We start from the raw sequence: 13,303 nt of genomic DNA on the forward strand, positions 1-13,303 counted from the left end.
CACAACCACCATTGTCTCATTTCAAGCACACAATATTGTTTTTAATAGTAGTAGTGGAGGGCCAGTGGGAGCCTTCAGCATGCACGTTGCACTCTTGTCACCTCTAATTTCTACATGAGATTATTTGCAAGGGAGTGCTGGAAGTCCAGGAGCAGCAATTTTGTTACCTGTCAAAGCAGGGCTGTTTTCCCCTCATCACTAGAGCCTTTTCCCACCTCTTCCATTCTAGTGCCATCCTGTACCTGTCCTTTGCCACGTGAATCTCAGAAATGTGAACAGTTCCTTTCCTCTTTGATAATGCTCCTTCCTTTTGCATGATAACAATAGTAGACGATTATTCAGAGACAATTTTAGTCCAGTATCATATCCAGAAGACTGGGAAAGTTATCCAGTGCCACTACTTTTACCAAGCAGGTTTGCACCTGGTCTGATTTTCTCAAGATGCCTGTATTTTGAATTTAGAGGTTAAGTTTTCAGTCTTTGTGTGCCTACCGTATTTGTTGGTTGCATTGCAGTGCAATCAGAATACCTGGCACAGAAGCAATGCCAACAAATTGATCAAATTATTAACAGACGTAAACTAGCACATAACTATCATATCAACAGGACTAAAAGGTCACAGAAAGGAGACCATTTAAAGCATATAGAAATTGGAATCTAACTGAGAGTTATTTGTTTAATCTACACCAAATTCTGTGCAAATTCAAGAGGAGAGCTGGTACACTGCTACTATCCAAACGCTGAATTAATCTGCTGATCGTTGAGAAACAGCTCCAAAACAGGCATTAAAGTCTTTGGGATGATACATAGCTCATCCGGCTCTTTGAAAGTGCCAACTATTACTACACTTACTATACCATACAGAGCTGCGTAAATAATGGAAAGATAACGTAGTTCTATGAGTGAGTGCATGACCACAAAATGCGGTAGCAATACTGGGTAAATTCTTACCTCTTGTGACTGTGTTTCAGCCGGTGGCATTACACCATGGCAGAATCATACCACATTTTGTGTGCAGCATAGCAGATTGTTAAGGTGCAACAGGCAGGTGTTTGGGAGAATTTCTTCTCTGCCGTTTGCAGAAGCGTATGTGAAATCTCCTGGCTGATCTATAGTCTTGCCTTTACCCATCATCTTTCAGTAGATAACTAGTTAAATCTGTGTTAAACAGGATTTGCTTTGCCATTTCCATTTGCTGTTGGAGTAGAAATGTTCTGACATGACATACGACCAATCAATAATTGGAAAGTGCTTGCATGAGTCATTTGAAGCCAGCAGTTTAGACATTGTCAGCCACAACTGGGATTAAAACCTGCGAAGAGTTGTTCTACAATCAGTGATTCTGCAGCATTTCCTCTGGGTGTCTGCATTTCACTTAATAAGGATACCCTGTAGACATCAACTGAAATAACTCTTGCCTTTGTTGCTTGGATGTTTTTGTGAGCTCTGAAATGAACTTGGCATATACAAATATACTTTGTTACCCAGCCTAAAGGACTCAGGGCAGGAATTATTATCCTGTTCTGCTGACAGCTTCAGTGGAAAAGAAATGGCTTTATTTTACTGTGACTCTGAAGAGACTAGGAGTGTGACTGTACCTTGTGATTTTCTGGGTATTTTTTACTACTTCTTTTTTTCTGTACTGATGATGTTTTGTTACTATTACAGGGCTATAATAATCCGAAATGGCAAAGTCATTCCAATGTCTTCAGAATTCACTCCAGAGACCGAACGCCAGCGACTTCAGTATCTGGTAAGAGACCTGAGGACCAAATCAGGTGCTGTTGGTGGCAAGCATTGCCCGGTAATATCTAAGGTTCAGACACATGTCACTGAGTTACTGTGTCTCAGTGAAGGATCACGTGCCCCCTGAATCATGAGCATGTATGTCTTTTAGCCATCAGCAAAAGTGGAGAAAAGCCTGGTGGTGCAAATCCCAGTGAAAGGGGTTTTACCTCTTTGGTGAAGGCCATCGATTAGCATGGCTGTGCTTGTGGACCTTGTTCAGCTGCAGACCTTCAGCAGTTTGTTCATGTTGGATAATGAGAGCTCAGATGCAGAGCTAACAATCCATAGAGGTATTTCAGTCCATCCCAGTATTTGCTGCGTGACAGTATAAAATACCATAGACTGCTCTTGGTGTGCATCTGAGCAATATTGCAGGGTTTTATTCTATTTGCCAATAGTATCTTGATCAGGGAAAAGATACACAACTTAGAGATGATCTCAGTGAGCATTAGTAGCTGTAGGATAGGATGGGTGACAAAAGACTAGTTTTATTTAGTGTAGCAGCACCCATAAAGCTGGGGCAGGGTGACTAGCTGAAGGAGATGTGGGATGCTTTATACACCAGTTGCGTTGGCTGATAAACTGCCCAAGAAACATAAGTCAAAATGTATGGTGTTATTTTTTGTGCAAACAATCTTGTTACTTTTTAAGGTTTTTTGTCAATGGTCAGATTGGTTGGTTGGCTGTTTGTCAAAACATCATTCCTAACGTGGCTGAGAGATTTTTTTTGTGCTTCTTCTGGCCTCCTGCTTTTTACTCTCAGAAATCTAAGCTTAAGCCAAGGCAGGCTCACTGTCAGATTTGCCTGATGCGAGGTGGACAGGCCAAGGCTAGTGGTGTTCCCTGGTCTTAAGGTGTCTCCTATCTTCAGCCTGGCCCAAGCACTGTGGTTTGAAACTAGGCAAAATGCTGGTTGTTGAAGGTGGGGGTGGAAAGTTTTAAAGAAAAATTCTAAATGTTTCTGCAATTGCCACGTTTGATTTTTAGTCAGATTCACTGGCTTGAAGCTGAGAATTTCAGAGGAAAGACTATTTTGGGAGTATTCATATTCAGAGAACCAAGTGGAAAAGAGGCCTAATAAATATTTACAGTTCAGTTACGTTTAAAATAGTTTGCCTTTAAAATAAAAGGTATCTTTAGTGTCTAGGGAGTCTGCTACTTCTGTAGGAAATACGAGATAAAGCATTGCCTACAAGGGATTTTTTTTCTCTTTTGATGTCCTTTCTGGCTTCTATTTGAAAACAGCAGCTGATCTGAAAAGCATTTCTGCTTTTCCTTTGGAAAATTCCTTTACCTTTGTTAGTTTATTTTAATTCTATATGTAACAAATATGCGGCGCTATGGGTATCATGTTCAAAGAAAACACATGAGAGACAGCAAGAGCATGAAACAAAATTAGAGATAATTTCAAACATAACATTCCATAAGTAACATTTTTACTCTAGCGTTTAAAAAAAAAGACTACCCAAAATTTCTTACAAGGTTGGCATAAACATTATACTCCAAAGGTTGCATCTGTCTTGCTGATTAGATCCCAAATAATTCTTCTTACTCACCTTGGCTTTCCCCAGGTTCTATCAGTCTGTTGTACCATCAACATCTCTCTTCGGCTCTTCGTATCTGAAAGTTACTTACTTTAGATTTATATGCAGTTAAAGCTGAGTTTCTTTGTTTCAAACATGTTGTACTGCTTTTCCTGCACAATAGGATGCAAATCACTTAATCGTTTTAGCATTAATATTTTACTTGGTTGTCATGATTTAACTCCAGACGGCAACTAAGCAACACCCAACTGCTCACTCCCCCCTGGTGGGATGAGGGAGAGAATTGGATGGGTAAAAGTGAGAAAAAAAGTGGGTTGAGATAAAGACAGTTTAATAGGTAAAGCAAAAGCTGCACACGCAAGCAAAGCAAAAAATGGAATTCGTTCAGCACTTCCCATCAGCAGGCAGGTGTTCGGCCATCTCCAGGAGAGCAGGGCTCCACCATGCGTAACAGTTACTTGGGAAGACAAACACCATAACGCTGAACGTCCCCGCCTTCCTTCTTCTTCCCTCAGCTTTATATGCTGAGCATGACGTCTTACAGTACGGAATATCCCTTTGGTCAGTTGGGGTCAGCTGTCCCAGTTGTGTCCGCTCCCAACTTCTTGTGCATCCCCAGCCAACCCACTGGTGGGGCAGGGTGTGAAGCAGAAAAGGCCTTGAGTCTGAGTAAGCACTGCTCAGCAATAGCGGAAACATCCCCATATTATCAACACTGTTTCCAGCACAAATCCAACACACAGCCCCATACTAGCTATCCCAGCCAAAACCAACACATTGGTAAATGCAGAGATACTGTTCACTGTAGGGAAGTTACTGCACAGGCAAAGGGAGAGTGTGGATTTACAGCCTTCAGGCTGCTGAGCGTTGGCTCCTGGTGCAGGAGACACTGTTAGCACAGTGAGGGTGAAAGAACCTTCCTCTGCCTTTAGTGCCTGTTGGTTGTGGCCTGTGGCCTGCTTTGGCCACACAGGATGTCGGTTTAGGTTAACTGGCATCATCTGGATCCGCATCGTCTTTTCTGGGCCCTAACTTCCATGTGCATTTTCCTAATTTCCAGCCTAGTCTTAGACAAAACTGTGCTTCAGCTAGTACTGGTTGAGTAACTAAGAGAGAGGAGAAACAACTGTTTTCCTTATCAAGCTCCCATTTTAATGAAGGTTTATTGCCACGTATGCAAGAATGGCCTTGGGCATAGGCCTCTGGCGTGGCAACTTCAAAAGAACAAGTTGACTACCCAATCATTCTGACTTTTGAACAGCTCTGGGCATAGCCATCCCTCCGTGTCCACCTGCACTCCCTTTTTTTGCAGTGGGAGGACAGCATACAACTGCAAATTTCAGGCAGGCTGTATGGCAGAGGCAGAATTCTCTGTCAGGAGACTTGTGAGAGTATTGCAGAAGGCAATCAATCCTGTTGTCAGAGAGCACTTAAGATGGAAGGCATGAAAGCCTTGCACCAGTATTCCCTTGGTCCTTTGGCTTCTGTAGAGGTTCAGTGCATCATATGGCTTCCCTTCCACTGGCAGAAGTTCACAAGCCTCCTTTTCTTTTGAATTCTTGTGTCTTGTCTTTTCTTTTTAGCACTGTGGCAGGAGAGCTTGCACAGCTGCTACTCCAGGAAAGCCCTGGCTTCCCCTATCAGTGTACCTTGAGGAGAACAAAATCCGGTATTGACTGGGAACTTCTCTGGTACATTCAGCAGTTGCGCGGGCAACAACTGCCAGAGGCAATTTTCCTTTCATCTTCTGAGGAGACTATTAATTTCAGTCATGATAGTCTAAATTGCAACAGTAAATGGCACAGATTTTGTTACTTATTGCCTTGGAAAACGTGTTTAAAATGAATGATGAATGAGCATATTGCAAATGGGTGTATTTCTATTAGTTATCAAAGTTGCACTTTGAGATGTCATGTGAAGTCAGCGTCGTGCTACTGCATACCATGTCCGCGCGTGTAGCCAGGCAGTGCCCCAGAAGTTCACATCTCAGGCCAGTGATGGTGCACTGCTACTACCAGGGCAGGCTTTACTGCTGGTAGAGACTTGGGTGGCCATCAGTGGCAGTGAGCCATGGATGCTCTTTGTGTGTGGCACCATTCAAGCAAAGGTTCATGAGCCCCGACAGGCATGGGTTCAAAGAGGACCTATTCTTATTTCATTGTTCAGGTGAGAATTAAGTGATACTAACTTATCTGCTAGAAGATGCTTGAGTAACCCAAGCCTGAAGAGGAGATGAACCTAAATCTCCTAAATTCAGTGCTTCAATTATAAGTCAGATGTATCTTAATTCTTTTACAGTTTGTGGCTCCCTGCATCACCCAGTGTCAGATTGCTTTGGCCATCTGACACATTGCATGATGTTGTGGTGAGAGAGATGTGTGGTTTTATGGACAGGGTCCTGGCCGTTCATAAGAGGAGAGACCAATCCAGGGATGAATTTGGCTCCCACTTCCCTCTTTCCTTCTACCACTACCTCTTTTAGTTTTAATCTGTTTGGCTTAAATGTGTCCATATGACATAGCTGAGTAATTTGCAAAACTTCTGGATGCATTGTGCTGTGCATGCTATTGTGAGCGGAAGTCCCATGTAGTAGAATATTGGAGAAAATGGCACAATACGGTAAGAGGATAAAGTTGTAAGATATAGTTGACATAGAGGAAAATGGCAGTTCTGAAAATAGCACAGAATACAGTGAAACCGCTAGTGCTGGTGATGTCCTGGAGCAGTGCGTACTGGAGGAGCTGGAAAAGGCATCAGCAGGCTTTACCGAGGTACAGTAAGATATATGCAGTGTTCCCTGCCACGTAATTAACTGACATACTAGTGTGTAAGTCTCGGTTTATCTTCATTTCACGTTTGCTTTGCTGATCACCAGGAAACACAGCAGGAAGTAAATGGCCTTTTGAAAGAGACGTGACTAATATTTCCTTAAGCAGACTTCATTTTAAACAACTAATGTTGAATGTAATACATCCAGCCACAAAATATGCCATAAAATGGCAGAATACCAAAAACACATGATGCAGACTATGCCAGATTTATGCCAAAAAACTAATAGCTTCTGAAAGAAAAAAATACGGAAAATATTCCAGTTCCATAACACAGAATAACAATGTTGTCTGAACATACCTTGTAAGAATATAGAAAGTGTTTGATAGTCAATCTTTTTATTAAATTTCAGTTTTCTGAACGGTGTTTCTCATCTGAGGTTCTTGCAAATTGAGACTAAACAAATGAAAAAATGGAAAATGCGGTGCCTCATCATAGATGAAATTCTGATAGTCAGTTCACTCGCCATTTTTGTTTCTCCTTTGATCATGAGGGGATTTCATGGTGTCTGCTTGTATATCTACTTGACAGATCTGTAGATTTTTAAAGCATTGCTTTTTATTTTTTTCCTGGTTCTGCTGCCCAGCACAGTTTGATTAGGGTGGAGAGGGAGAAGAGTCCTGCCTCGTAGAAAATGGAGAACAGTTCTCGACAAACCTGACTGGAAGTTGCAGTTGAGTTTTATAGTAGAATATTCTTCTCTCTGTATAATTACCAGTGAAGCATCAAAAATGACTGTTAAAAAGAAAAGGATAAAAAATACAGAAAATACAAAAAACAAACAAACAAACAAAAAAAACCCAACAAAAATCCCCATTTCTTCACATAAGAATTCAGTTCATAGGCACCAGAAGGTTCCAAATTGCTCTTTTCCCTCTGTTCCACTGACGCGAAAAATATTAGAATCAAGTTAAGATCCCTGGATTGTAAATCAAGCATTGAGGCTTGGCTGCAGAAGAGAAATCTTATTTGAACATTAGCAGTCCACTGCTAACTCTGCCAGCTTTATTAATCTTATTTCACTTGTGACCTCAGACTTTCCATCTGAGTAAATCTTTATGAAATGCAGTCTGTCCCTATCACTTTACCTTTTCAATAAAGAAAATTCTTGTTTTCAAGGGGAAAAATGCTAAAAGCCTGTAACTTTTTTCTTTTGGACCTATGATCCAGCCTAATAAGTAATCTCATAATCTAAAGGTTAAATAACTTCATTTTGATATCAGGTATGAGGTTTTTTTGCTTTAAATAAGGCTTCTTGTTTTGTAGGCAGGCAGCAGTAGTCTTTAGCTAGAAATGGTTTGTAAAGATTTAATCAAGGTAGGCGGTGCATTTTTAAGTGAACTGAATTGTGCTTTCAAAGCAGACTGACTTAATTGTTTACCATATCACAGACTAGAAAGAATTTAAAACCACCAAAAAAAGTCCAGCACTCTGCTGTCAATGTGTAGCAATACATCAAATAAATCATTAGGCATGTTCCATCTTTTTTGTGACTGGAATAAAAAATAAATAAAAAGTGTACATATACTGTGAAATAAAGAAACCAGAGCTCTGGAAGTACGGAAAGCATCAACTGGACTAACACTACTAGACCTCTCAACAGTCACTAGTGCTTCTCGACCGTTTCTGTAATGAGGAACAGTGATCCAATTAGAGGGTCCTTGAAAACAATACTGGGGGGGAACCTTGGCTGACTGTAGACTGCAGGAAAAAAATGTAATTCCCTTAACTGTACACGGAGAGAGAATTTGATGGAGCTGCTGTTCCAGGAAGGGATCACAATGTCAAGATCACACTTGTGTGCTTGAAAGCTGCCTTTTGAAAGCAGAATCCAATCTCAGCTACACACAGCAATCTCCCTCAGCCCCATTTCGGCCAAGCTCAAGGTGTTTTCTGGAAGGATGTCTGGCGACGGGAATGGGGACAAGCTGATGGAAGGTTGGCGCTGTGATGTGCTGAGCCTGATCCAACTCCTATTAAATTGAGTGGGAGCAGCTCAGCCCTTAAATGCAGGAAATATTTTATTGTGAGCTATCTGCATGATAGCTGCCAGGTAGATCAATAAGGGCTTCCATGGCTTCCTGCCGCTCACCTTTGATGAACGCTAGATTTATGACAAACCCACAAACTAAAGCCAGCTCATTTGGTCTGCCCTGATGGCAGCTGCTGCTGGAGATAAGACAGACTTTATTACCTTAACTGGTTGGATAAGGAAAAAGAGTTATCAGCAGAAAGGTTAAGAAACGCAACTTTTTTTCAGTTCCCTAGCCAATTTGACTGTGTCTTCAGAAGTGCTTGTAACAATGTGGCTTTGGGGAGGGAGGAGAAAGGCTTATTTATGTAAATATTAAAGAAAAATGAATGAGGTTTATTTCAGAAAGAAGAAATACAGTATGTTTAAGGATTAACCTATCATTGCAGGTGATCTGTGTGTAAATCCAAACCAAAACTTTGTGTGCTGGACGAAGAGCCTCACGATGCTCTCGAGTACAGTCAACTCTGGAGCACATGAGTCTCAGGCACAGCTGTAGCCAAGAGGCCTCCCAGCATCTGCAGAGCAGCAACACCAGAAGGGGTAGCAGCAGTCAAACGTTAACACCATCAAAAACATTAGTTTCGGTTGTGACACAAAACTACCGCTTTTCTTAAAGTCTATTCTGTACAAAGGAAGTATTTTTTAGAAAACAAGAAAATAAAGTGCTCTGCAACTCATGTTTATTTGCAGTGTCTCGTGTGATGGGGTGCAGCACGCTAAGAAGGTAAAAAGGAACATTTTTCTCAAGAGTGAAAATTAAAGTGTGGTAGTAATGTTAGGTTGTATGTGGTGTTGGCCTAGCTGAACTGGGAGTCAAAAAGCTTGAGCTTTGCTCCACGTGCACCCCTCCAAGTCTCTGCTTGCTCCATGGCTTTGTCCTTTGATCGTTCCCTTCTTTTAGGTCGCTGACTTACAAAAGGAGATGTGTTCTGTTTTATGAAGCGCTGCTGACTCCTTCAGGGTCAGTGGATGAGGTGTACTTTAGAGATCCCAAATGTTGAGGAGCAGTGAGAAGTAGTGAAGGATTTTGAGGGCAAGAGGACTGCCCGCTGTAAGGCTGCTGCCAGACACCAAGCAGCATCAGAACTGGTGTGTGTGCACATTGTTTGCTGAAATGGAGCTCATAGTCTTTGTTGTTTAAAAAGGGGGTGTCAGGGGAAATGTGTGTGGGAAGGGAGCAGGAAGGGATGCTAATTCTACCTCTTTATTAAAAATAGATGATGTCTTGTTTTATGATGTTTGTGTGGTATCTGTGGCTTGGTTTCTGCCCACAGGCTTACATGCAGCCCCACTTGCTGGGAAATGAGTTCACGCATTTAGAGTTTCCACGGCGAGTGCAGCGCAAGGAAGTTGGGAAGAGGATGCTCTATCGTGACTTCAACATGACTGGCTGGTAAGAATGTGTCCTTCTCAGCATGGGGTCAACCTTCTCCCCAGTCAATGCCTGCTTTGTACATGTCTTTGATTAGTGTAAACTGCATCAAACATGGAGGTGTACACCTGCATACTAAAGGAAAAGGTATCTCCTTCCTTGAGATGTATTTTTCTTTTAGAAGTTAATGTTTTAAATAAGTTGACCTCCCTCCAGAGCAAGGACGTTGGTTTGTTTCAATGTGTGAGCACTCAAAGCAGAGCAAACACATAAAGGGGAAGACATACCAGGGGATCTTCCTGAAAGCTAAACGACTTTCCTGTCTTGGAAGGAGCTTTTTATAGAATCTCGATCACTGGGCCATCATGCTTTTGCAAGCCGAGGAATGCTTGCAGAAGGGAAGAGCTACCTTCCATGCTCCAGTGCAGCTGACCTCTGATTTGGGTAACCCTTGAGGAGTTGTTTTAGAGATGGGCCTATCTGAATAAAAGTCATAGCCAGCCTAAAATGAAAAGGCTTGGATGAACAGCATTGACTTAATGAAGCGAAGACAGGAAGAACGATGAGGTTTTTGTCTCTGGCTAAATGTCTTCATTGTTTTGTGTAAGGTCAAGAGGCTTCTTCTCAAGTGACTCCTACTCATTTAGAGAAGCCCTAATCCTTGCTGTTGTGTGCTCTGTGTGTGACCTGTAAAGGCAAAGGCCCTATATATGCAAATGGTCTTCACTTCCACTCTGTGTTTTAGCGTCCTTAGCAAATATCCTTTCAGGATGGAAAAGAAAGGAGGGGGTTAAAAAGCCTGAATTCTTGTAGGTTTGGAAACTTGGATGCTCACATGCAACTACAACTCCATATGCTTCTGATTTGTCCCATACTTTATAGACCATGAACATAATGATGTTTTAATGTCAGAATAATGACCTAAGTTTAATATTAATCTGGAGTGTTTGTGCAGAAAAAGTTAATCTGGGAATAACAGTCATTGTCCATCATCCTGAACAGCTGCTAGTAGAAATATGCAGTCTCATTCTGAGAACGATGACTTCACATTTTAAAAAGGCTACAGGCATGAACAAAAGAATAGGAACAGAATGAGAACATTGGATCAACTGAGGACTTACACAGTAAAACATTTGGAAGATCATTAGATACTGTCCCAGTTTCTGCAAAGGGAATTTTCTTATTAAACTCCCGGATGTCTCTGAAGGCATCAGTAAAGAATGGCTTCATGTAGGCTTCCAAAAGCTCTTTTTCAAGATGTGAGATGCTATTGGGAAAAAAACCAACATCCCACCCACCACCCTCAAAAAAAAAACCAACACCAAAACCCCCTCTAATTTTGGGGAGAGCTACGGAGGTATCATGGGCCAAGAACTTCCTGAGAGGAAAGTAAGAGCAGAATTCTTTCACTATAGTTGGAAGGCGAAGAGGGTTTCTCCAGGTTCCTGGGAGTTGTTTTGCATTTCCCTCGTTGGTTAGCGGTCTGGAAAAGAAATGAGGTTAGAATGGTTGAAGTTGCAGCATTGGCAGTGGGCATGGGCATCAGAGTGATCAAATTTGGTGGTGATAAATACCAAGTAAAGCAGGAAGAGGAAAAAATAACTATTTTGCACACTAAACGTTCCAAATAAACTTGACAGCCGTGTCAAAAAGCTCAGTGGAAGTTCTGTTTACTTGCAATTTTTCCAGTCAAAATCACAGCAGGATGCTGGGATGCATACAGGGTTGGAATGGTTAAAAATTAAACAAGAAGTGATTCTGTATGACAGTTTGTACCTCATTTGTGAATCTGTGCATAGAACTTCACCTTATTCAAAATGGTTATTGCATAGCTAATACTGGTTGGCATTAGAATAAAGATAAATAAAAAGGAATGCAAATTTTAAATATAGAATAATGAGTAAGTTAGAAGAGCTTGGGTAAGTCTAAAAGGATGGCAGATTTGATTCAATGTATTGTTTTTCAGTACTGGTGTGTGAACTCTGTTAACTCTAGCATATGGCAGGGCAGAGAAGAGAGTTGATTTTCCTGTTGATTTTTCTGAATTTCCTGAAGAGTGGGACACATGTTGATCCAGTTACAGATTCTAATATGGTAATAATGTAAAAATTACCACCAGTTTTGCACAAATATGCCTAGCTATAAGCAGTTAATCGGGAATAAATACTTAAAGTGTGACTTGAAAATTCAACAATTTCAAAAAACAACCTCAGTGTTGTCCCAGAAAGGGGTGGCCTGTGCCAAACAAAAGCATGTGGAGATTGTGATGAGGCTACCTCCCTCTGCTGCTCCTTTTGACTTCTGGCTTGAAGTGGAAAATGGGGGCTGCGTTTTTGTCCTGAATAAGAGAATTGGAATCTTTTAACTGCTTCATATCCCACAGCTAGTGCATCAGTTACCTCTTTGTTTGCCTCAGGACAATAAAATGGTGAGGGAATTGCTCTATCACCATACATTTATCTAAATCAGAGCACTTCTAAATAAGGGTCCATTTCTTTTTGCAGGGTGTTTGCCCCAGGGAGTCTTGTTTTCCATCAAATTGTGTGCAGTGATCTCCTAAGCAGAGGAGAAGCAATCTGTTTCTATTTATCCAAAAGTCTGAGTCAATTTTAATGGTTGAGGCTGTGGACAAGACGTTAGACTTCCAGCTTGGTGGGCTGTCAGAGGTGATGGTTTGCGATGGCTGGTGTTTCACAGTGGTCATTTTCCTCTTCAAGGGTTTTGCTTCTATTTTCTTCCCATTCGAATTTCTAGATTTAACTGATGTATCAGGGCACAGTAGCCAAGGTCATGTCTGTTCTGCATTTACTTCTAAGGACAATATCTATCATGGAGTATAAATTAGCATATGTATTCCTTTTCTAGAAAACGTTAGATGGAGTTTTGGCCAGCCAGAGCTTGCTACACTAAAACACTGCCAAACCTTTGCCACTTACAATGCAGAAGATCAACTGTCCGAACCTGTTTCTGGTCAGTGACTTCACTGCGTGTTGACATCTGCACATGCGTGTACAGAGGTGCAGGTGATGCTAGGAAAAAACATCCACTCTTGCACTTATTACTGAATCCTTTAGTGAGAGGGTGTAAAACTCTGCTCTGATGTTGCCTCAGGAACATGAACTGTTTTATTTTAAAATTCAGGGTACTTTCTGTGTTTTCTGTTAGAAGCTGTATGATTATTTTTTTCTTTGTTTTTACCCTTTTCAGATTCTCAACAATAGCTTGGCTTGCCCAGCTTGTTTGGATTACAAAAGGTTATTGTCTTTGGGTCTGTCATAATGCATTTGGCCTTTTTTTTTGGTTTTTGGGGTTTTTGGGGGTTTTTTTGCTTTTTCTTTCTCTCTCTCTTTTTTTTTTTTTTATGTGAAGTTTCCACACTGGCTTTGTCTCAACAGCCCACAGCGGTAGCAGAGCTGCCAAGTTTCCCCACAGCATTAGGACAACCACTGATCCAGCAATGTGTACTGCATCACTTGTCCAAGCTGCCTGTAACTGCTTTGAAACCAGCCCTTCCCTTCTCCCTTCAGCTCTCCCATCCTTTCTCCTTTCCCTGCAGTGGCAGTTGGGATGAGAAATCCGCTGTGTTAAATGTATCTAAAATAAATCCCATTTAGGTAGGAGCTGACTCTGAGCTGCCCCTCCTGCGCCCTCGCCCCACGTGCGTTGTGGTTGAGCAACCATTGCAAAACGCGCACTGTAGCTGGCAAGGCATCTTAGGAGCTGTGTCTCCTGCTG

At 41.6% G+C, this 13,303-nt stretch overlaps 1 protein-coding gene across 1 annotated transcript in view; it reads left to right on the forward strand.

Annotated features, from left to right (window-relative positions):
- Positions 1-13,303, forward strand: part of LOC104618425 (protein phosphatase 1H) — a gene marked incomplete at its 5' end in the record, with an annotated part of 53,203 nt that overhangs the window by 13,863 nt on the left and 26,037 nt on the right. The window contains 2 exons of the mRNA XM_010284007.1: positions 1,669-1,753; positions 9,471-9,589. Of these exons, the coding sequence (XP_010282309.1) occupies positions 1,669-1,753; positions 9,471-9,589 (204 nt within the window). The remainder of the gene's footprint in view (positions 1-1,668; positions 1,754-9,470; positions 9,590-13,303) is intronic.

This window comes from Phaethon lepturus, unplaced genomic scaffold, assembly GCF_000687285.1.
Source record: "Phaethon lepturus isolate BGI_N335 unplaced genomic scaffold, ASM68728v1 scaffold8133, whole genome shotgun sequence".
Classification (NCBI taxonomy): domain Eukaryota; kingdom Metazoa; phylum Chordata; class Aves; order Phaethontiformes; family Phaethontidae; genus Phaethon; species Phaethon lepturus.